A 26,386-nucleotide genomic window follows, 5' to 3' on the forward strand; every position below is an offset into this window, starting at 1 on the left:
CTGTCTCTGTCTCTCTCTCTCACACACACACACACACACACACACACACACACACACAAACACACAAACACAGTAAATCGAACTTACTAAGGGAGATAATAACTTCCGGTGAATACCGGAAAAGTATCCAGTGAATAAAACGTTTAGTAAATCGTTATTTTTTTGCATTTCCATACACCAAACATGGATATAAATATCACTAAAACATCCGCTGGGTCATAAGCTTCATTTTGGTACCTAACGAAAATTTATAATAGGATTCTTTCGCTATAGCTTTCGAAATCAAAACAGACAAACTTAAGTCAACAATACAAGTTTATTTACATTAATCAACTGATGACTTATGATAAGAGAGCGATGGAATGTTTTAGTTGGCCGTGGGTGTGTCTGTGTGGTGCGGCAGTTTCTGACTTTCTCTAAATCTGATTACTATTTACTTATATATATACTTATATCGACATTCCACACATCGGAATTCGTTTGTTCACTTAGGAATGCCCATTGTCTTTGGTCGACATTCCATCTCACGTTAAAATGTATGTTGTCCCATTGTTTACATTTTTCGATCATTTTAATAAAAAACAAATTTGCAAACTCAGATTTTCATGGAAATTTATCTTTTGTTGACAAAATGTCTCGTTAGATCATCAACGTTAAGCGCCAATAAAATATTTCAGTATAATCTGCTAATGCACACGTGTTGATGCAAAGGAGCTGTTACAATTATAATTTATTGGTTGCACTTTTATCGAATGCGTGCAAAATTATACGCACACTCTTATTCTTATATCGTCATTTTCGAAATCAAAAGAGACAAACTTGTTGAGTCAACAATTCAAGTTTATTTACATTTAAAATGTCAGTTATTGCTCGAGTCGCTGCTCTCTCTCTAATGTGTTATATCTGTTGTTTTTTTGTTTTTTTTTTTACACAGGCATCACCACATTATCAAGGCCAAGAGGCCACCCAAGGATAAGGGTTAAAGAGTGTACAGTACAAATTGGAAAATATAGTAATCATTAGTAATGAAAATTCTGTAAATTTGATAACTTATATGGAACGACTCATCAAGAACTTATTTACATTACACTTGAAGACAACCATATTGTAGTCAGCCGGAAAGCAGGAAAACGGAAGACAATTCCACAGGCGTGCAGTTCTAAGAAAGAAGCTTTGTTCATGGAATCTACGTTTAGGTTTAGGCACAGATAAAGAGTGGGAGGAATTATTGATAGTGTTTTCAGCTAGACGAGTGTTTCTTGTGAAAGTTTGGTGAGGGGTGTCCATAGACTGAAGCTCAGTCGAACACTTTCCATGAAAATAACGATACATCAGAGACAAGCTCGCAAACATTCTTATTTATTGTCATATTGTTTTACGTTTTTAGACTAGAATATGGGGCGTTTGTTTCGTTTTTAGGTCATTTTCCATGACCCCCAGCTCTTCAATTAAAATGTAGGGTTGACGTCATCACTCAGCAATCAGATTTAACATCTGGCTTTGCCCAGATCCTGAATTTGCCTATGTGCAACACATCCGACATTTTCCAGCTCGTCAGTCACCTATGCAACAAAAGTATGCCATAAAAATAGAACAATGAATACAAATTCAAGGTAGTTGTCATGACGACAAATAACAGGTGAGCAGTTGATTTCATTTTAAAAACAAACCTTGTGGGATGAGGAAAGTGGGGATATTTCCTGCCAGCATTACCCCTTGCACCACTGATGGTGAGACGCACTGCAAACACCACTCTGTTTCTCGAGTCATCCTTAAACCAAACTACACTCTCACCAATCACCCGAAAGAACGCAATCGAATGATAGTCAACAACTCCAAAAGTCTTCACTGTCATTGCGGTAAAAATAAATCTGTCTGCAAGAATATTCATTTATTCTTCTTTCTTTTTGTTTTCTCTTTTATTAAGCCGTGGTCATAAAAACTGTTAACAATAGACAGAGGCTACCTTACTTAGCTAATTAGGTTGGTTGTTGGTTGTTTTTATTTTACGGCATATCAACCCTTTTCAGGTTATTTAATGCCGAATCCAGTGATTTGGAAGAACAATATTTTAATAGAATATATTTGTTTTTCAAGTCAGTTTTTATTTAACCCATAGTTGGGACCCTAACAGGTACTACCATTCCGGGTCAGAGTGGACCTGGGAGCAATGGCAATTAAAGGGTGGCTCGACACTCCCCAAAGCCTGCAAGCTGGGACCTCACCATCGGATATAGTTTAAGGTCATATCCAGGACCTAGCTAATTAGGGAATGCATAAAACTTAGGAACATCATGATAGTGAGCCAATACAGAAGTTCAAAAATGTGACAGTGATTTTTAGTCACATAATTTTGAAGCAACATTCAGGACTTTTGTGCGTTGAGCGATGTACCTTAAAAAAATAGTCAAAAATGTGTTGCCACAGCCAGCATCCCAAACCAACAAATTTCACTCTTTTAAAAGGAAAAATGGTCATCACGTCCATCACCCACGTTCGATAAGGTGAATACAGAATTTTAATTTACAACCATTGTCAACAATTCCACCCATTTTCTGTTTGTGCCTAAGTCTACATGCAAAATCTTTTCCCTAGAACTACCCGCCTGTGGAACTTTTTACTGGAAGCCTGCTTTCCATCTGACTATAACGTGGCCATCTTCAAGTCCAATATAAACAAATTCTTACTGAGCCGTCCCCTTAAATAGTCAAATTTTCACCACTACAGATCAATACACTATTGTCTCACTGATCACCTTAAAATCATTAATCCTGAGTAGCCTTCAGGCCTAGATAACTGGTGACTCCCTTGTAAAAAAAACAAACTCAAAAACTCCCAACTGAAGAGCCTACACCCCCACATCCATGCAAATACATAGCATACATGCTAAATACATATCTTTATACCACTGGATGTAGTTTCATGTCATAATAAGGACAGATTCTATCTAATCCATCTCTGGCAGATACTACCACTTCTGATCATAAGCAATAGAAAAAAATTTCAAACTCTATATACTAATGTCACACGGGTTCTTGTTAGATCACCAAAGTTAAGCAACATTGAGCCTGCTCAGTACCACATGGGTGACCATTTAGGAATACCAGGCGCTGTATGTAGGAGGACATCAAAAATTCCCTGCAAATGCTTAACATTGTCTCCTCTGACCAGGATATACATGTGAACTTGATATTCCTATAAAACTTCTTCCTTAGAAATAAGCCAGGATGATGAATGCCACTTGAATAAGAAAAATGAGCATGACTTATTTATTTCCTTTTGCTTAATAATAAAAAAAACCCATATAACCTGATACTTTGTAAATTACATTTTTTAAGCAGACATGAAAGAAAACATTATCCTCGGCTAAGATTACACTCATGTTTTGAATCCAAATAAACATCAGTCTTTGCTCTTAACCAAACAATTGTATTTGTTTGAATGTGTTTTTTTTTTCTTTGTATGTCATTTTATTTGTTTTTTTGTTTTGTTTGAGGATTGGACGAATTAGGTCAGTTTGATGCTAACTAGTCCTATCCAGATAGTTTTGGCCCCAGGGAAAGCCCATTGGAAATAATTGCTGGGTCTTTTTCGACACATGACATGGCACTACAATCATCCCAATATTACACAACTGATGATAGAGCAGCCACTATTAGTGCTACCAAAGAGTTAGAACTCCTGTACTGTCAGTTAGAATCAGCAGTCAGACAAACTGCCAAACCTATACCCCCAAATTGTCAGACAAGAGCGGCCCAGACTAGTTGCATAGACATGAGTAGCAAGCAAGCATTAAAAGCAATGGGAAGAAGAAAGGGATGGGGGGATGGCATTCATTATACTAATCAGGAAACAAGGCCAAGCACCATGTGTCTGTGATGAGTCCTTGACTGTACTTCTGCACCTGACTAATAGATAAAGAAATGTGCAAGCCGGACGATAGACAGAACCTGGCTACTCCTTATTTTGTTGTATGGCTGCACGGTATATAAACAGGGTCTATATAACAGATGTCTCTTTAACATAATATGTATAGTGTGTGATGTCTATTGTTGTATGTATGTGCAAGTGCCTCACATATAATAAAACGGTTCGTTAACATTCAGTTTGTGTAATGCACAGGCAAATAACGTACCTCTCTCCATTGTGTCTTTGTTTCTTCTCATTATTCAAGTTGATCTCCCTCTGAAGGAAACCAAACAATAGATTAACTATTTGATATAATTTTATTCTTGACTTCTCATCACAGCTGCAAAACGTTATAATTTTCTACATTATTCTAAAGTCGCATTTTACACAACTTCCAAAATGCAGACACAGTATATCTTTTCTGTTAACTTGCTTGACTTTTCCCGCTTAACTTCAAATTCTAACTAAACTGATTCTATGCATTACTAATCTATCTTGTTACGTCATTAACTACATATGACGTTAAGATCACCATCGCTAAAATCATCATTGTTTATGTTCTAACATTCTTGTTTGTTTTTAAATTCCTATGCTAACAATCCTGATACATTTCTACCATGATATTTTTATCCTAAAATATCTTTCGTCTTGATACATATTTTCTAGATATCAAAAAACGATCATAATAATAATCGTCCAGATTACTTGGCATACCCCGGTAATAGCAATTTTACTATTGTCTAATCTATAAAAAATTAAGGAGTGTGGTTTATACCCTCTTAGAAATGTAGAGAAGTTTCATTTTCATTTTTTTGTCCGATAATATAAACCACTGGGATATGCTTAAATGTTTAGCTAATAAAATTTGAGTAAGCAGATAAAACAAATTCAATCAATTTGTGGACACAACTTTATGAAACCATCAGATATTGCCAACGAAAACACTATTTTGTTAGGTGAAAGTACAGAATAGTGATTGTTTATGGGTTGTTGGCCGCTGCCGACGAAAACATGGTACCTTCTCTACATAATAGCGCAATTTCGTTTGCTTTCTTTCTGCTTATAAAACAAAATATAGAAATCATCTTTCAACCAGAGTTTGATACTAATGATCATTGGCAACACACTTTTACAAAAATTAATCAATTATTTCTTGATCAACATAAAAAAAAAAATAAAAATAACACTCGATTTTATTTGAGACTCAACGTGAACAATTTACATAGCAGCTTGAGATTTTCCGAAAAAAGTGATAAAAATTGATTTTGTTTTACATTATGATGTGATGAATGTTCTGGAGTTAAAATCAGTTTAGTATTATGCATGAAATCTTAAGAAAAACACTTTTTTTAATGAATAAATATGCTAGCATTATCGGCTTATTTGTAAAATTGCAGCATGTATCACTCAAGGTGCCATATTGGTATAAGCCGATGTACTGTTATTCCTTTCTATTGATACATTATACTAAACTGATTTTAACTCAAAAACATTCAGCATGTCATAATCAGAGAAAATAAACATTTTTATTGACTATACATAATTTTATATCGCATTTTCAAAAAAAAAAAAATCTTAACCCACCTATTATGCAGACATTTACCAACTCATTTTTATTTGAGACCTTGAAATTTTATCTTTTTTTTTTTCAGTTACGTAAGAAATAATATATTGACATCTTTTCCAGATATGCGCAGAGTTATGTAATTAAGGAGATATTAAAAACCAGCAGGACCTGTGAAAATTCCACAAATGAAAATATATTCAACCAAGAAATGTTTTCATCAAGCTGATATTTTTCTGGATAGCAGAGAAAATTAGTTTTTTTTTGATAAAAAACCGATAACATGCAGAAAATATGAGTTTATTATCATTTCTTTCAAAATAGTGTCCATTATATTTTAAATGCAGAACTGACCCAAATGAAATAAATAAAAACCAATAAATACTCAGAAAGTAATATTGTGCTACATAGTTCAATACAAATAAAAAAAATTACATTGTAAGAGATAACCTTTAATTTGGTCCATCAGTCCAGCACCTCTTGGCAAAAAATGTTCTTTTTTTTTGCCCTGTTTTTTTTTTTCTTTCGAATATTCCCTTTTTTTTATACAATGTTTTGCTGACTTCTTTTTTTCAGTGAAAGAACCACTGCACGTCGAAATTACTATGAGTTCCTTTTTCACACTATTACAACAATGATCATTTATTATTATATTTGAAAACAAAGTTACATCAAAGGGAGGTCATTCTCATATTCTTGTTCAGGGTTGCCAGATTAGCCTTTTTAAAGCCAAATTTCGTGAATTCAGCCTTTTTTGAAGTAGTTTAATCTTTAAAAATTGTAATTAGCCCATTACAAAACGTAATGTACAGACTAAGGAAAGAACAAACAGAATATTATATTCAAACGGTGTTCTGCCTGGTACAGGCTTTAACAGCTATGGTTCTATTTCTCTCCTTTGAGGTATTCATGAATTCATTGTTGCTCATCATTCAGAACTCCATGCACACTGTTTCTCAAAAGTGTTTGACAGACTGCCATACACTTTTAAGCCAGATTTTGTGAATTTAGCCTTTTTTAAAAATAGTTTGACCTTTATAGATTGTATTTGGCCTTTTTTAAAGCCTAACATATGGATTAACTATGGAAGGAACATGCAGAATTGATTCGTTTTATTTTTTTTTTTTTAATTAAAGTAATTTCAGTATTTTTTAATGTATTCTTTGTTTTCTTTTATTGCAGCTTTTGTACTTGTGTGACTTTTGGAAACACTATAAATATTGAAATTATTTCACATGATAAAACATTTTAAAGCAAATGCCTTTCATAATCATTTTAGGTTTTTCATTTTCTTTAAATTACAGAAACATTTTTTTCTATTCTTTATACCTAACAAAGTAAAATATTTCATTTTTTTTTTAATCTTTTTTATATTTAATCAGTCATTCCCAGGTAACACCGGAATTGGTCCCGCTAATATATAATAAATTAACCTCTTATATAAATAATAAATCACTATATAACTAATACCATCCATAAAATAATATTAGGACTTGCATGAATTCGTAGAAGCAAACTAATACAGTGATTGCAAGAGATTAATTGACTCACAAGCAAACTATTTTTAACAAACAATTTGGGATTAAGTGTTTTTTTAATATAGTTTTGAAGGTTGAAAAACTTCTAATACTATATATAGTTTTATTATTTATTCGAAGGTAAACCAAATGTAACTGTTTACCTGCAAATAAATAATATATATATATATACTGCTCTTGTTATAGAGCACTATCTAACAACCTTGTTGAGGTCATTAGTTCCTACTTTTGAATATCTCAAGCCTGGATTTATATATATATATATATATATATATACACACACACACACATATATATATATATATATTTGAAGGATATTAAAGTATTGAAGGATTCTTCAAATGTGGAGCTATCAAAATGTGTGAAGCTCAACAGATAAGGTAGAGCTTAAATATAATAGACAAGACAAAACCATATATTGATACATATAGATTCATTTATTTCTTTATCACTTGTTCATAATTCTTGAACACCCTTATTTATCTATTCCTTTTACTCATTGAATATGTCTTCGACCCCATTATACAGCCCCCTTCCTATGTTTCTTTCATCCATATCGTCACCATCCCCCCGTCCCATATTATATTATCCCCCTATTCCTCATATCCTCTAATTTGTTTATAATTTTGAATTTCTCTAAAGTTCCCAGTACAGCTTAAATTCGCCTGCATTAGTTCAAGCCCCCCCCCCCTTAGATGCCCACCATTACCCCTTGTCCATCACTCTCCTATATACTAGATATAACCCCAATTAAAACCTTAGCTAGATGTCGGATAGAACTGTTTGCAACTTAGCTACCTAGCTCTTCTTCTGATAAAAAGCATTAGGCTTCAAAATAAAGAGTATAACAACACCTCCCTTAATTACTAGGTTTCCTCATTACATCGGCAAATAAATCAATATATACACACCGATATATGGCTCTGTCTTGCCTACAAATCCTATATTAATGCTAAATTAATATGATCAATTCAAATGATACATAGAACAAATTCATACGCTTTTTAAAGCTATTTTGCCTGGAATATGCAAATGTTTTGTGTTAATTTACAAAATTATACATTCTTTTTAAGGCTCGTCAGGAAATAGAGAAAAAGTCATTCTTTTCAAATCAAACACATATTCGATCATTTCCGCGATTATAACAATTTAGAATATATAAGTAAAATACATATATAAGTAAAATACATATATAAGTAAAATACATATATAAGTAAAATACATATATAAGTAAAATACATATATAAGTAAAATACATATATAAGTAAAAATTAAAAAGTGTCCATAAAATCCGTGTAGAATATAAAACAATTTTTTTTTTTTTAAAGTTTTTGTGCATTTGTGCAATAAAGAATGAGAAAAAGGTTTTTTTTTGTTTTGTTTTAGGTCAATAAAAAAATAAAATTTTGTAACTTAAAATTTTCTCCATGTCTGCCATTATCTAATATACAAAGTTATCTTGTGATTTTTTTTTTTTTTTTTATTGGACCCAAATAACATTTAACTTGGATTCTGACAAGCCAGTTTTCATGTTTTATTGTTGTACCATGTTATTGCACGATAATAGCATATACTCTATTACAGATTATTCCTGCACGGACAATCAGGAAAATGGAAACATTTTTAATTATGACAAAAAAAAATCAAAAGCATCAAGGGGAAATAACTTATTTATTGCATATAAAAACATTTGTCTCCCTTATAACCAAAATTTTATTTCTTTTTCTATATAAGTTTAAAACATATGCAAACACAAATTAAAAAATAACTTCACTACATAATGAGTAACGTCACAGATAAAGCTAGTTAGTAATAAATAATCATACAAGAATCATACATGTTTGCATTTCTCTGAAAATATTTGCCAACTGCTTTACAGCAATGCATAAAAGTGCACCAATTATTTAAGCTTTTAAGTGCTCTAACAAACAACGTTTGATTGTATATGCAATTGTTTCCATGTGTCTCCATAAAGAATCTTATAGAAGTCAAATTTGGTGGCCAATAAAAGGGTCCACCTTTTCAAATCCGTTCATTAGGAACATTCTGATTTAAAACTTAACACACAAAGCAATTTGGCAAAACTGCATTGTCCATCAATCTTAATTGCTAGAGTTGAGAATTAAAATAATTGTGCAGCATACAATTCATATATAAATAAAGTCACCCCCACTTGTACTTCAGTGATCAACAGTGTTTTTACTACAAACTACATACAAAAATCTTTGTCAGTCATATAAGGCAAATATTGGTCTGTGTTGTTAAAAAGAAAAATTTCCAATTGATTTCATCGAGTTTCATATTTAATCCAATCAACAATTTCTGTTTTGATTAATAATAAGTAACTTGTGTAAAAAAAAAAATTTAAAAAAAACTTTGGGAATTTGAACTTACTCCTGCTGGTAGCCAATTCGTGGACTGCAAACAAGAGCTCTCTGTCTCTATCTTGCTCTTTATTTTTTTTTTTCCAAATCATAGATCAACTTTGCAACCAATCTCAGAGTTGAAACTGACAATTAAAAATTGTCTTTTTATCTTTCCTCAATCTCAGCTGAGAAATAGGAATATAGCACTTGAGTCAGTTTCATTTTGAGTTTAGCATCTCCACAAACACATATGCAAACAATTTGCTTTCTTTTGCTTTGATGAGGTTAAGTCTTTGTCACATAATATCACAGAAGGAACTACAGTTCGAAAGCTTGATATATTATCCAAATCACTGGGTACAAATTTAATAACAAATAATTTCTTTGATATTCACCGGTGAAAAAAAAAACACATTTTCTCTTCTTTCATAGCCTTTGGCTGACCGACTTTGACCTTTAGAAAGGGAGAGAGAGAGAGAGAGAGAGAATGATAAGAGGGAGTAGAAAAAGAAAAGACAGTCTTGTTTATGTAGCATCATAATTTCGTACCTGCCGTCATGGATCAATCGATTAGCTTGTTGTACTTAGAGACAAAGTTTAAGAGTTCAAAACTCACCTGGGATATAATTCTTTTTTATATTTTTTTTACTTTGATTTTGTCTCCAAATTAAATGAAGACATTTCAAAATTACAAAATAAAATATTTTGCTAGGTCTTACTTTTGTTTTGTCCCTGTAAATTATATAATTTACGAAAATCAGAACTCCGGGTGATACCAAATAACCCTGCTAGTGTTTTATAGTGTACACAAACTTTATGGACACCGTGTGTGTATGTGCATACATAGAGATTTATTTTTGTTTTTAATATAAAAAAATTGAAAGATAAAAGTGAAAAAGATGTGACAAGAAAGTGAATCAAACAGAAACATTAGAAGTCAATGCCGGGCGAGGAATGCAAGAAGTTGGGAGTGGGAGGTGATTCGCCAGTCTCTTTCATTTTTTTTTTTTTCTTTATCTTATTTAACCACTTCCACTCCGGCATCGAAATCCTGGCAAAAGACTTTATTGTTTACCACCACCAGAGGAAAGGAGACCAGAGCATGGAGCCGACCAGAAAACCTGTGGCGGCTCCCACGGCGACATCTGTCCCACTGCAATTTCGTCTGTAAGGTTCTTGCATGTATATCACATTTCTACCACCTGAACAAAAAAACAAAACATTTTTATAAATTTGAAAAAGATCTACACAAAAAATAGCAAAAACTAAAAAAAAAAAAAAAAAAATAATTACAATCGTCCAAACTTCTTACCTGTCAGATTACTCATCATCACATTCGATTTTATGACTGTTCTACTTGCTGGCATGTGTTGGATAGCTTCTAGATATGGCCTTCTAAACTAATCTATCTCTGGCCAGGTCTTTATTTATCTGTCTTGCTTTCAAACCCATGTCTTATAAACTTCCTTCTATGTTTTCTTTAACCTTCCTCTACCAACTGACCCTGTTATCTCAACTGTTCTACATCTACTTACCCAATAACTCTCATCAATTCTTCCAAAATCTCCTATTCTGTACACATCCCCTTATACTGCCCAGATTTAGTCTGCCTCTAGTGTCATCAGATCTAAGCCTGTGTTTCAGACTCACATTACACCTCCATCGTATCATTCTCACATCATTTCTCTCCATGCAACACATATCCTCAACCTTCACTGGCCAGATTTCGCTTTTATACATGACTAGTGGGGACGCCCGACGTTGCCCGGGTGCTTGTAGGTGTAAAAGAAAAAAAAACTTTTGGTAAGGAGGTAGGCTTGAACCTGAAGCCTCGAGGTTAAGGCGGAAAAAAAAGTGTGACACGTTACCACGACGCTACACAAGCAAAGAAGTGAGAATGGTTGAAATTAAACGTTTAAAAAAGCGGGTGGTTAAACGAACATCAACGTTTAGTTTTCTAGGTCAAACATCACGTCATAGAGAAATGAAATCACAGCGCGAATTTTGTAACATAAAAGTCGCTGAAATAAAAGATAGACGCGACCTTGTTTCGTAAATCGGAGATATTATAATCTAGAAAGTATATAAAAAGTTGCAAGAATTAGTGACCCCCCACCCTTCTGAAAAAAGCCTTTGCTGGACATACAAAAAAATGCACACACACACACACACACACATTTTCACTTTTATATTAAAGATTAGTGTTCGTGAAGTTGGTGTGGTGGAGCTGTTATGCAAAAAAAAACAACAAAAAAAACAAGTATAGCCCTGTAAAGGGATTGAACTCCTAATCTTCAGATATTAAATTCTTGTATAGAAAGATATTCAGAACAATGAAGTGAGTTGCATCAGATTATGCAAATAATTCATTTTGCTGACCAACCAATGACATTTTGAGCTTGACATATAAGCAAGCATATTTTGCAGTTAGTTTAGCGAGAAGCCTATCGCTTAATTCTAGTCCGTTTCCACTGTATGATTGAAGCCTATTGCAAAAGACGATGTTTGTTAAAGGTGGTGCTCATTGAAGACTTGTAGTCCTTAGTTTGTTTGTTTTTTTAAGTTTAAACTATTTAAAGATTAACTGTTGTCAGCTTTGGCTGTATGTCAGTTCTGTTTGCTGTCCAGTAGAAATCAAGAGTTTAAAAAGTACACTGATTTAGTTCTATTTACTATAGTTGCATCTGAAAAATAATGGAACTAATTTGTGCTATGTGAACTACGGTTAAAAGAGTGATAAATTGGTTGTGTTAACATCTAATGTGATATCTTCGGACAACTGCAACCATAGCTTTCAGTGACCATGAAATTCGTTTTTCAGACTGTTCAGCTACGAGCACCGGAGAATGCATGATAAACACTAAGCAACAAATAAAAAGAGAATAATCATACTGGAACAACCTCCCTATTCAATTGGTTTTGCCTCGTATGACTTTTCCACTACATCCCTCATCATCATCTATGACACCCATTTTAAAGGCTGTCATGAGGGTTGTAACAATTGATTTGATGGGCATCCTAGAATAATACATAAACCAAACTGTCACCCTCCTCCATCTCTCGTTTTTTCCAAGAAAGGATTTATTTAATAATGTTATTATTTTATTTTTTTTTTTACTTGGCCCCATGTTAGAACATCATACTTAGAGGTTGTGCATTTGAACGTTAGGGCATAATTATTTTTACATCTGATTTTGCCTCAAAACATGAAGTAGATTACAGGAGAAAAAAAGCAAAACTAAATCTGCTTTGTAATTGTAATTTGAAATGTCAAAGTCAATTTGGGGGATAAAATCATAATAAAAATAATTATGCCCCAGGTGAGGTTTGAACTTACGGACTATCTCTACAAACAGTGCAGTAAGCTATTGACCTATGAAGTAAGTATAATTGTAGACACTATTAATTTATGCTATTCTATGGATTTCCATATCAGCAGATAATTCAGAGATGCAATAATTTATCAAACAATGGGTTTGGTAACACGATGAGGTTTATTGTACAGGGTAATCCACTTAAAAGTAGTCCAATATATATAATCTTTTTTTTTTTTAAATTAATTGGCGTACTTAAAAGTAGCTTGATCTTTCTCTTACTGACTAACTGACACCACAAGACAAAATGCAATTCCTTTTCCAACAAGATGGCGCCACCTGCCACACGTCACACAGATCATTGACACAAGTTCATGACATGTTTATGGAAGAGAGAACAATAAGCAAAAGGTTATGGCCACCACGTTCCCCGGACTTTCATGTGATTTTTATCTTTGGGATACTTTAAAACAAAATGTTTATACAAATAATCCTCACAATCTAGACCAACTAAAGGATAACATTACCAACGTCATCATGAGAATCACCAGAGAAGATCTACAGGCAGTATCTGCAAACGTTGTTAAACGTGTCCAGAAATGCATAGATGCCAACGGGGAATACTTCTAGCATCTTTTATAACACTACAATCAATTTGAACAATAAAAGAATGTTCGTCCTCTCCACTACATTTTCTGGGCTACTTTTAAATGGGCCATTCTGTATAAGCAATGACACCAATAATTATAAAAAAATTTTGAAATTTATACAAATAATCTTCACAATCTAAACCAAATAAAGGAGAACATTACCAACGCTCTCGGGAGAATCACCAGAGAAGATCTACAGGCAGTATCTGCAAACGTTGTTAAACGTGCCAAGAAATGCATTGATGTCAACGGGGAGCACTTCCAGCATCTTTTATAAAACTACAATTTATTTAAACAATAAAAGAATGTTCCTCCTCTCTACTACATTTTCTGGGCTACTTTTAAATGGGCCACCCTGTATGAATAGTACAAAACAAGAGTCCATGCAAGTAAGTATATATATATATATATATATATATATATATATATACATACACATACACCCCATACTTTGAGGTAGTTGCACTAAGTCTAGGGTAAGTGCCCTTTTGGCAATCACGCATATAAAGAGCACTTTTTTTTTTAGTTACCGCAATTACCCCAACGGAAAATATATATATATATATATATATATATATATATATTTAGGTGGTTAAGGTTGGAAGATCGTTTCACTGACATGCGCGTAGAGTTACTTTCTTTCATCTTCCTCATTTTTGTCAAACTCTCTTCGTTTTCTATCTTTCTTTCAATCGTCGTCTCTAACCATTCAGTGTTGGAGAGTTGCTAGGTCTTTGCACAATAACAATTAAATGCATAAAGCAAACATCTTTTTTTCTAAGGCAATGAAAGAAAGGAAAAGCACAAGGAATTCCTTTCCCTCTTTTTCTTCCACTGATATGTTATGCTTCTATCGTTGTTGAAAACTGTGTCTATTGCAAAAAAATCTTCTGAGGATATTGGTGAAAATGATGCAGTAACTTTCGTAGAATTAAAACCTGGAATGCCGAACCCAATTTGAACCTGTGATGCACAACCATTTCACTAGTATAATCATTTTCTGATTGTCATAAATCCTAACAATTTTCGCCTCTGGTGCACGCATGAAACTTACCATAGGGAGCGTAGTGCACCTGTTGCACTGAGTGTGTGCCTGAAAACTCATTGTTTGGATACATGACAAGTTGCGGCTGGTTGTAGAGCCGGGCATAGGTGGGTGGTGGAGTCATACCATAGACCTGTTCCTGGCGTGTAGCCAAAGCAGGGTCGGAAACACTGCGCGTTGGACGAAGGACTCGAGCCTCCTCAAGAGCAATTTCCCAAGCCCTGTTAAAATAGAAAAACATATGAAAACATTATTCCAGGTAATATAAAGTTAAGGTATTTCTTTTTTTATTATATAAATTTATCTTTTCTGTTTGTCTGTCAGATTAAAACTGAGAAACTACCAAAGATACACTTACAAATCTTAAATATTCTGATTAAATATGATCTTGAGAAAGTTATGATAAAAAAATCTATATATCTATAAAAGTGAAATTGTCTGTATGTCTATGTGTGTGTACATTTCCCTACCAAACTACTCTGTCAATTTTTGGTCTGCAGACTTGAGATTTGACATAAGGGTATCGAGATTTGGGAAAATCTTTTTAATCGGTTTTCGGACAGAAATTTGGCTATCAAGGGGTCAAAGTTCAACGAGTTGACCTTTAAAAACTCTACCAAACTCCGCCGCCAATTTTGGATCTAAACACTTGAAATTTTAGATGTAGGTTCCTTGGACATGGATCAGACTTTGTAACTAGATCTGAGCATAAAACAATAAATGTTAAGGGGTCAAATTTGGGGATAAAGTTTTTTAAAATTTGATCTCTCAGTCAATTTTTGGTCTAAACATTTGAAATTTTACATAAAGTGTATTCAGACATAGAGCAAGCTTTTTAATTGGTTTTTGGCTGAAAAAAAGGTCAAAGTTGAAAGAATCGACCTTTGCAGGCTCTACCAAACTCCTTCGCGAATTTTGTGTCTAAACACTTGGAGTTTTAGATGTAGATTACCTGGTCATGAGTCAAACTTTTTAATATATATATATATATATATATATATATATATATATATATATATATATATATGCACATAAAGTTATGTATAGTACATAGTGCCCAAGCAAAGCTGGGCTGAACTGCTAGTTAACTATAAATTGATTCATTTGAGAACCAAATTAGTGACTGTGATATCCAAAAAATAATGTTCTTTTATTCAAGAAAATCACAAAATCAAGAGAAATACCTCTATAAATAGTTTTAGAGTTATTTTCCTATAGCAATTAAAATTGAAAATACTAGAAATTAAAAAAAAAAAAAAAAAAATATTGTAGAGGACTAGCAGGGAGACCCGACAAAAGATCTGCGCATTGTCTCTCAGCAAAATATATTTAAATTATAAATTTTTATTCAAATTAAATCAATGCTTCTATAACGGACCTCACACCCTTGACGTTAATCTAGCGTTGGCAACGCACCGTTCTGACATTTTAAAATACAACTGCTGAGAGACAACATACGGATCTTTATTACTGACCTTTCTTTCTCCAACTTTACAACATGGCAAGAAAGAAAAAGAAGAATAAAAAGAAAGAAAACAAGATACTGAGGATGGAGTTTAACTCCGAAACATATTTAAATTATAAATTTCAAACAAGTAAAATATTTGTTCATTTTCATAATATTGCATAGTAATTTGGCTTTCAAATGCAGTTGATGCATATTTTAATATATATATATATATATATATATATATATATATATAGACGCACTAGCAGGGAGACCCGAGATTACCCTGAATTGAATGATGATCAGCAAATGTTTCACACTCACAGATTTTTATTGTCATCAAAATTGGTAAAATTATCCATTTTTCAATCAATTCGATTGATTGCCTGCTCTAGTTGGGAACCCGTCATGGTGCACTCAGAGAAAGCTTCACATGCCTCCTCACAGTGATTTAGTTCACAATACATTGTAGCCTGCATTACACTGTAGAGAATCTATCGTTGATTTTATAAAATTATTTCTATATATAATGGCTTGAATCAAAGTTAAAAATGCAAAAGTCAAGTATTATGGCTCATTTGTGCTCTAAACAGAAACATTCATTTCAAAAATTGTCCTGTCATATCAAAGAACCTACTGTTGATTTTATATACTTCATGGCTTTTCTGTTTGTGTGGTGATAAAGGCTTGAAATAAATCAAGTATCATGGTTTAATTGTGCTTTGAAAAGAAACATTCATTTCGAATGTGCCCCTGTCATATTAAAGAACCTACTGTTGCTTTTATATGTCAAACCTTTTGGCTTGTGTGGTCGTAAAACTTCTCAAATGAACTTGTGATGTTAGGCTGTATAAGGTCTTAACTTTGGTCAAAATCGCCTGTTCCTTCTTTCTTTAGATTTTTTCAATTATCAATAGTTATCAAAGACATCTCAATACAAAATCTTATCTAAGAACACTGCCAGATACATGAAATATAGTTGTGCAAAATTTCATAAAAATTGGCTCAGTTGCTTAGGAACTCATAGGAAACAAACTCACACGCAGACAAAGTTTCTTTTATATAATGATAGAAGATATGTGTGTGTATATATATATATATATATATATATACTCGGGTTTTTTTTTTTTTTATATTCAAAAGTAATGGACTAATGAATTCAACGAGGTTGTTAGATAGTGCTCAATAAAAAGAGCTGATAATACTTGTTTATTGTTATATAAACATACTCACATCCCGCTGCTACAAATAGCCACTTGTTTCAATCAAACAACAGATATCATCAGGCAGCGACTTGACTATTCAAAAGTTCAATGAATAAACTTTTGAATAGTCAAGTCGCTGCCTGATGATATCTGTTGTTTGATTGAAACAAGTGGCTATTTGTAGCAGCGGGATGTGAGCATGTTTATATAACAATAAACAAGTATATATATATATATATATATATATATATATATATATATAGTAGAAATGGTAATTAATAAAAACCTGAAGAAAGTGCTCAATACTGTTGTAGAGCAAATATGCGTTTTATTTTTTATTACCATATTTTTCTGTTTAGTTACATTATTGTTTCAGCTACCCGACCGTTTTTTGGCTGTCAGGTAGCTTCCTCAGACTTTCCGAGGCTGTTAGATCGTAAACATGATCCAACATCCGAAACATGTAACCAAACAGATAAAACGGTAATAAAAAATAAAACACATATTTGCTCTGCAATAGTAATAAAAAAATAAAAAACATATACATACATAACTACAAGTAAAATGACCTGTCGGATCACTCATGGAGCTTGGATTATATTGTTTGAATCAAGAAAAGTTAAATTGCTAAAAGGGGCAAAAATGAATCACTTTCTGATTGCTATCTCTCTCTCTCTCTCTCTCTCTCTCTCTCTAGCGAGAATAATAATAATGTTTAATAAGTGATAGATCACTGTTTAAATTTAATTGCAAATTATGGCTGAAAAGGTAAATCTTTAGTTGGTACCCATTCATTGCCCTTAGATTGTAAATGTTGGGTAATGAAACTTGAAGATAACCATAAATATGTATTTCTACAATTATATAAATGTTACTGTGTGTGTGTGCGTGTTCGTTCCTTACAGATTCCGAAACAACTGAACAATTTTCTTTCAAATTTACAGAACTTTAGTGTATAAGTCTGGGAATGATCTTAGTTAAGTTTTGTCTCAGAATACCCCCGATAATTACTGATGATCGAAACCGTTATTTTAATTAATCTATCATCAGTAAAGCCATTTAGCAACAATGATAGAACAACGGGCTGTGAAAATACTACAGTGGGTAAGTTGATAGCATGTTTTTCTTTTTTTTTTGTATGACATGGTCTGTAGGTTCAAACTCCGCACGTAAATTTCTTAATTTTTTTTTTTTTCGTTAACTGCAAAGAAGTTTATATAAAATAATTTTATAAAAGAAACAGTAGGTTCTCTCGAGTGCAATGTAGAATAACATATATTTTGGACTAAGAGATCAAGTAAAGATTAGATACCCTGTAGCAGACGACAAAAATAAGCGAACAATTCAAGGGGCACCGTTTGTTCGACCTTGACATTGCTGTTAGTTGTTACTAAACTTGTAAACAGGTCAAATAGCAGACATATTCGAATGTTCGCCAGCAAGATTTTTTTAAAATATATTTACAAAACTTTTAAAGATTTAAAAGTAAAAATATATTTTTTACAAAACATTTTCTTTAATATTAAATATTTACAAAACTTTTAAGGATTAAAAAAAACAAAAAAACTTTTTTCTATTTATGCAAAACTTTTTAATATAAGTAATAAAACGAATGTATTTAAACAAAATATCTTTAAATAAATGGGTGTCTTTCTGAGTACGTTCTTTTTATATGTTTACAGAATTTTTAATAAAACTATTAATAATAATAATATAAATAATAATAATAATATAAATAAATGGTAAATTTTTACGACATGCCCCAGCCCCAGCATATTATAAACACTCCAACCTCCCTATGTTAAGAATGGCTTTCGAAAAAAAAAAAAAAAAACCAGCCTCAAAAGCCGTTCTTAACATGGGGAGGTTGGGAGGTGCTTATTCCGAAAGCCGTTCTTAACATGGTAGGTAGTAAAATAATACCAAATAAATAAATAAACCGAAGTTATAACTGAGAATTTCGGATTATGTCAATAAAAAAAGTACATAATTAAAAAAAAAAAAAAATTGAAATGAAATTATTATAACCCAACTTTTTATGACAGAAACAAATATAAAATAACTGTATTGTTCGGATTTTTGCGACCAAGATTAATTTTTATGTACAGTGTGTGTGTGTGTGTTTATCTTTCTTCATGCGTTTTTAATACAATTCAATATTTATTTAAAGTGCGATGTATGTAGGTGGTCAGTGGAGGAGAAATCCTTCTAGACCGAGGCAATTTTTATGAATAATAAAATCGAGATTTAAAAAAGTATATTTCATTCACATATCTTTTATAACTTTTATTTTTATAAATAGAAGTGAAGCATCACAAGATACAGATCTTTTTATAATTTTTATTTTTATAAAAAAACAAACAAAAAAACTTGCTATTTGCTTACTTCTCTATAAAGGCAAATTAAGCGACAGTAAGTTTAGCGTCCAAAAATTTCAGTTTCCAATGTTTTGCAATTAATAGGTCATTCATTTTATTTTTTTTATTTTTATTATAATTATTATTAATAGTGTTATTAAAAGTTCTGTAAATATATAAAAAGTACGTACTCAGAAAGACACCCATTTATTTAAATATATTTTGTTTAAATACCTTCGTTTTATTACTTACATTAAAAAGTTTTGCGTAAATAGAAAAAAGTGTTTTTTTTAATCCTTAAAAGTTTTGTAAATATTTTATATTAAAGAAAATGTTTTGTAAAAAATACATTTTTTTTTTAAATCTTTAAAAGTTTTGTAAATATATTTTTAAAAAATCTTGCTAGCGAACATTCGAATATGTCTGCTATTTGACCTGATTACAAGTTTAGAAACAACTAACAGCAATGTCAAGGTCGAACAAACGGTGCCTCTTGAATTGTTCGCTTATTTTTGTCATCTGCTACAGGGTATCTAATCTTTACTTGATCCGAACTAAGTTATTGCATGGAGGCATGTTTCTTCCTCCTGGGCGATTTCACGGACTTCGATGACAATAAAAATATACAAGTGTGAAATATTTGTTGATCATCATTCAATCCCAGGCAACATCGGGTCTCCCTGCTAGTATAAAATAATCAGAGAAAATGAAATTCAAAAACCGGCAAAACTGCTTTAAAAAAGCTAAATCCACAAAATTTGGCCTTAAAACATTGAGTGGTACTAAAATGGCTTAATAGAGTTAATAGAATTTTACATTGATTTTTTTTTTTTCATTTTTGTTGATAATCTGGTAAACTAGTGTCAATTCGATAATAATCCACTGAAAAAATTGTAAAAAAAAGGTGTAAATAAAAAAAAATAAAAAAGGGGAGAGCAGGTCTCTCATTAATCCCAAAGCTAAGGAGATTTTAGCATGTATTTTGTGTCATTTAAATATACAAAAAAAAATATGCTTAGAGAAACAAACATTAGTTTTATTATAATAAAGAGACATTGTTACTTTTATTCAATATTCGTAAAAGTTTGCAAAGTCAAAACGTACACCACAGGCATGTGCGAGACAAGTGAACACGCGGACGGAAATCAAGGAAGGGGGAAAGGTTAAAAAAAAACAAACACTTCAGAAAAACACTTAACCAGGACACTCCTTTCCTTGTGTGCATGTGGGTGATAGTTACCACTTCTTTACAGAAGGCCATCCCTACAAGATTGCAATGTCCGATTGTTATGAGCACAAAGATGGCTTAGCAGTCCAGATTTACTCGTACAAGTCCAGCTGCATGCATGACACACGAGTCGATCAACTTCTGTTTATATATACTGATGTTCTTTGCCCTATCCCTCATACGATTTGTTGTGGCCAGGATATCTTAGATGGATGAATATCCCATCCTCACGAGACAGCCTCTACTTCACAGGTGTCTCGGACATTCAATATGTACCGCTTCCTATGTTTCGTGATGGTATACTCGACTTGTCTCAAATCTACTACAGTCATCATAGATATTCTTCTTTTAAGTTATTTGTATTTATTTGCTTTCCCACCAAAGCAAAATGTGACACGAGGTCGTTTTTAAAGTGGGGTTAAATCAACTCCCCGAAAAAAAGGGAAAAGGGGCACTCTGGTTGGGTCCAAAAATAGTAATTGTCCCAGTATAGAGGGTTTCCCCTCCATTGACTGGGACAAATTACCTTAAGTGCAGCATCTGCAGAACAGATACTACACTTTGATCCCAACCTGAAGGCCAGGTATTTATTTGCTCCCCCACCGAGCAAATTAGGCACATGGCCGATTTTTAATGTGAGGAGTGAAGGGGAAATGGGGACCAACTCCCCGGGGAGTAGGGGAGGTGGATAGTGACAATTGGTATGAAGGGTTGCCCCTACATTGACCAAGGTCTTATCTGTGGGGTCGCCCCGACATAGGGTCTTTGCTTGCAGTATCTGCCGGAACAGATGGTATTTATTTGCTCCCCCACCGAGCAAATTAGGCACAAGGCCAATTTTTAATGTGAGGAGTGAAGGGAGGGGGAAGGGAAAAGGGGACCAGCTCCCGAGAGGTGGGAAATGGGAGCTGGTTAAAGGTCAGGCATGTGGGGTTGCCTCCACATCTGGTCTTTGCTAGTCATAGCTAGTCATAGCTTGCAGTATCTGCCGGAACAGATGGTATTTATTTGCTCCCCCACTGAGCAAATTAGGCACAAGGCCGTTTTTAATGTGAGGAAAAACCAGCTCCCCTAAAAGTAGGCAAAAAGGGGGCACTCTGGTTACCAAAAATAATAATTGTCCCAGTATAGAGGGTTTCCCCTCCATTGACTGGTACAAATTATCTTAAGTGCAGTATCTGCCGGAACAGATGGTATTTATTTGCTCCCCCACCGAGCAAATTAGGCACAAGGCCGATTTTTAATGTGAGGAGTGAAGGGAGGGGGAAGGGGAAAAGGGGACCAGCTCCCGAGAGGTGGGAAATGGGAGCTGGTTAAAGGTCAGACATGTGGGGCTGCCCCCACATCTGGTCTTTGCTAGTCATAGCTTGCAGCATCTGCCGGAACAGATGGTATTTATTTGCTCCCCCACTGAGCAAATTAGGCACAAGGCCGTTTTTAATGTGAGGTAAAAACCAGCTCCCCTAAAAGGGGTCACTCTGGTTACCAAAAATAATAATTGTCCCAGTATAGAGGGTCTCCCCTCCATTGACTGGTACAAATTATCTTAAGTGCAGCATCTGCCGGAACAGATGGTATTTATTTGCTCCCCCACCGAGCAAATTAGGCACAAGGCCGATTTTTAATGTGAGGAGTGAAGGGAGGGGGAAGGGAAAAAGGGGACCAGCCCCCGAGAGGTGGGAAATGGGAGCTGGTTAATGGTCAGGCATGTGGGGTTGCCCCCACATTTGGTCTTTGCTAGTCATAGCTAGTCATAGCTTGCAGTATCTGCCGGAACAGATGGTATTTATTTGCTCCCCCACCGAGCAAATTAGGCACAAGGCCGATTTTTAATGTGAGGAGTGAAGGGAGGGGGAAGGGAAAAAGGGGACCAGCTCCCGAGAGGTGGGAAATGGGAGCTGGTTAATGGTCAGGCATGTGGGGTTGTCCCCACATCTGGTCTTTGCTAGTCATAGCTAGTCATAGCTTGCAGTATCTGTCGGAACAGATGGTATTTATTTGCTCCCCCACTGAGCAAATTAGGCACAAGGCCGATTTTTAATGTGAGGAGTGAAGGGGAAATGGGGACCAACTCCCCGGGGAGTAGGGGAGCTGGATAGTGACAATTGGTATGAAGGGTTGCCCCTACATTGACCAAGGTCTTATATGTGGGGTCGCCCCCACATATGGTCTTTGCTTGCAGTATCTGCCGGAACAGATACTACACTTTGCCCAAGGCCAAGACAGATCTAATTCTTCGCATTAACAGAATATGTGTCTGTGCAACAGTGTATGTTAAGTTTTGGTGATGTCGTCAATATGAAGGATTCATATCGCAGTCAAACGCAAGAAAGAACAAAAATAACGTGCTATGATACTCATGCTTCTCTCTTCTATTTAACAAACTTATTTTTATTTCAATGGTATGGTAGAATCTCATTTTCCGTACCAAAATTTTCATTCACTTTTATTCAAAACAAGTGAAGTGCACAGTGAACAAGGCATAAAAAAAAAAATGACTAAGTTCAGCATTTGCCCCCCCCCCTTGAACTCCAAAAGTCCCCAGGGAACGTCAAAATCCTGGTGAAAATGAACAAACGGTGCAGTTTTAGGCCTTAACATATGTAAATTTGAGTTCTGCACCATACAAAAAAAAAAAAAAAAAAAATGACTAAGTCCATCATTTGTCCCCCACCCCACCATTTAGCCCCCAAAAGTCCCCAAGGCCTTAACAGATTTAAATTTGAGTTCAGCACCATGCAAAACTGCTAAATAGACATACACAGTAAATTTTGGACAAATATGGTAAAAGAGTCCCAAAAATGGAGTGTTTTTATTATCTCTAAAAGACCCCCTAGGGCACACCCAAGAGTTATCGCTAATTATAGACAAACAAAATTATATAGAAATCAGTTAGTTACAACTTTTTAGAAAGTTTTATAAAAATTAAAGGCATCAATTTTTTTTAATAAGCACAGAAGTGTCAATTTTAACGATTTTAACCTGAAAGGCACTCCAAGGGGGCAATCAGAGTTTTCCTGGAAAACCTATTCTCTTACTTTTTTACTCATATCATGTTTAATGTTTGTGCAAAATTTTTTAAAAATTCCAAGGCGTAGTTATTGAGAAAAGTGCGGATGGACAAGGATGAGTCAGGGGGACCAAAAAAAAAAAAAAAATAATCAGGTTGTTGTTGCTGGTGATAAATAATAATTATAATTTTAAATTGAAGTATGTATTTGTGTGAAAACTCCTAGTGAGTAGCAGTAATAATAATAATAGTTAGGAAATAACTGGAATCCTATATCCCCCCCCCCCCCCAAAAAAAAACAAAAAACAATTTTCATGTGAAATTCATACTGATCTCATGATGGCATAAAATATTGAAATGGAAGGCAGATGCGTTATTGATAAGACTATCTTTTGTGGTTTTTAGATGAATTAAAATGAATTTCGTATAGGGATTTTTTTTTGTTATCTTTCTGCATAAAAATAGTTTGATTTTCTAAATAAAGATACATAAATACAAAATAAAACATTCTTATTAAATAAAAATACATCAGTGAATATGTATCGAATACTTTTTATCCATTTTTAATAAGAAACATTCAAGAGCTTCTGACATTAGCTTGAAAATTATGATTCTAAATTTGCAATTAGTTTAACTCAACTACTTAACTTTGATGTTGATGCACATGTACAAACAGCTTATATATATATATATATATATATATATATATATATATATACACACACACAGGGTGGAACGATAAAGTTGTTGCCTTTGAGAAGGCAACATGATTCCATTTCCATTTGATGAAAACCGGTTTTCTTTTTTTGTTGCAGAACATCTACTAGTTGGCCAGTTATGTACAAATCCCAAGAGTGATAGGAGCCTTCTATCATGTCAGAAAGTGACACAATGTTCAATGAGCGAGATTGGAGGTGTGCTGCTGTACAACTCGTGCTATCGATACAAGTTACGACAACAGGACCATTGCCAGCACCCTCAAAATGCAAATCCAGATGGTTCAATTGAAGGCACAGCTCAATGAAGTTTCCAGCCACGGTTATGGTCTTTGGTGTGGTTTCAAAGTCAGCTTAAAAGTCGACACCAAAGTGTACCTGGATGTGCAGAAGAGTATAGTGATCCCTTGGTGAAGTCAGGTGGCCGCTGGCAAACCCTGGGTGAGGCAGAAGGACTCGGCGTCAGCCCACAAGTCCAAAGAAACCCAGGCTTGGCTTCAGAAGAAGTGCTACAACTTTATAATCTTCTTTCACTGCCCTTGCTCCTCCCCTGACCATTACCCGCTGGACTATTTCGTTTGGTCATATGTCAAGAACATCACCAACATGTTCTCCCACAAGTCAGGTTTAGTATTTGCCGAGCTCCCGCTGGTGCTTGTGAAAAAGACATGCTCCCAGTTCCAGACCCATATCAAGGCAGAGATTGAGGCAGAAGGCGGCTACATTGAATAGATATCAGCTTAACTACATAATCAAGTTACCAGAATTGATTTTTGTTCAATAAAAGTTTTAAAATAAAGCTATAGTGTTGTTTTCTTCAGGGCAACAATTTTATCGTTCTATCCTATATATATATATATATATATATATAATTGAAAATTTGGAATTAAATTCAGTGAATTAAAAAAATTTACAACAACTTTATTATTCAACAAGGGATACAAAAAGATCCATGCATTTTCAATAAATGGCTCATCTCCATTTCTATGGATTAAGAGAAAAAAACTTTAAATTTTTGGATTCTTTGTCAAATAGTAAGTTGTCGTAAATTTTTTAATTTCTTGAATTTAATTCCAAATCTTCAATTAAATATAGCTCTACCTTATATATTGAGCTTCTTTTTCTGACTGGAATTGTCTTATAAATATTGATACTAATATTTATATGTACTTTAATTTTACAGTATTATACAAGCTGTAGTCTAAGAGTATTTATAAATTGCAGTAAATTACATTTATATATATATATATATATATATATATATATATATATATAAAAGATTTGTTGTTTTTAGCAACATTAACAGCTTCGAGATGATATTTCTGTGTATTTATTTTGCTACTTTAGTGTTTTGAAAGAGCCATAAATACTTTTTGTTATTCATATATATATATATATATATATATATATATATATATATATATGAAAAGTTTTGCTTGTTTTTTTTCCTTATAAAGAAAATGTTTTCCATAATGTTTTATTGTTAAAGTGTTTTTATTCAACAAGTCTGAAAAAAGGCTGTTCTTGTGAAAATTTTCAAATGACAATGTTTGAATTTGTCCAAATGGTCTTGAAATAATTGTAACTAATAATGAAATACACTTTTTGTTGCTATCAACCCATTTTTTTGAAGTCTTGGTTTATGTTAAAACAGTATATATATATATATATATATATATATATATATATATATATATATATATATGTATGTATGTGTATATGAGTCGCTCTTTGTTTTTTTTACGGAATATATTTTTACTTACTATTTTTATTATTAAATATTATTGCATACATAAAAGGTAAACCCCTAGACATACATGTTTCTTGCTCTCAGCCATCATCAGCATGGGTTAGGATTGGATTTATGACACCAGCATCTGCAGTCTGGTGTTCTACCGCTGAGCTACAATGACTCTCCACTTGAATGCACATTTGTATCACTTTTAAATTTAAGATTTGTTGTTGTTGTTTCAAGTGACATTAACAGCTTTGAGACATTTATTTATTTCGCTACCTTAGCGTCTTTAAAGACCTATA

At 33.5% G+C, this 26,386-nt stretch overlaps 1 protein-coding gene and 1 long non-coding RNA gene across 2 annotated transcripts in view; one reads left to right on the plus strand and one right to left on the minus strand.

The window, feature by feature from the left end:
• The window catches only part of LOC145296887 (uncharacterized), a 60,946-nt gene that overhangs the window by 12,355 nt on the left and 22,205 nt on the right, over positions 1-26,386 (plus strand). The gene's annotated exons all lie outside the window — the stretch shown is intronic.
• Positions 8,666-26,386, minus strand: part of LOC145296886 (pleckstrin homology domain-containing family B member 2-like) — a 61,599-nt gene continuing 43,878 nt past the window's right edge. Inside the window, exons 5-6 of the mRNA XM_080143032.1 lie at positions 14,396-14,607; positions 8,666-10,579 (exon numbers count right to left, since the gene is read on the minus strand). Coding sequence (XP_079999158.1) covers positions 10,449-10,579; positions 14,396-14,607 — 343 coding nt within the window. The 3' untranslated portion in view covers positions 8,666-10,448. The remainder of the gene's footprint in view (positions 10,580-14,395; positions 14,608-26,386) is intronic.

This window comes from Euprymna scolopes, chromosome 17, assembly GCF_053919585.1.
Source record: "Euprymna scolopes isolate OS-2025 chromosome 17, ASM5391958v1, whole genome shotgun sequence".
Taxonomy (NCBI): domain Eukaryota; kingdom Metazoa; phylum Mollusca; class Cephalopoda; order Sepiida; family Sepiolidae; genus Euprymna; species Euprymna scolopes.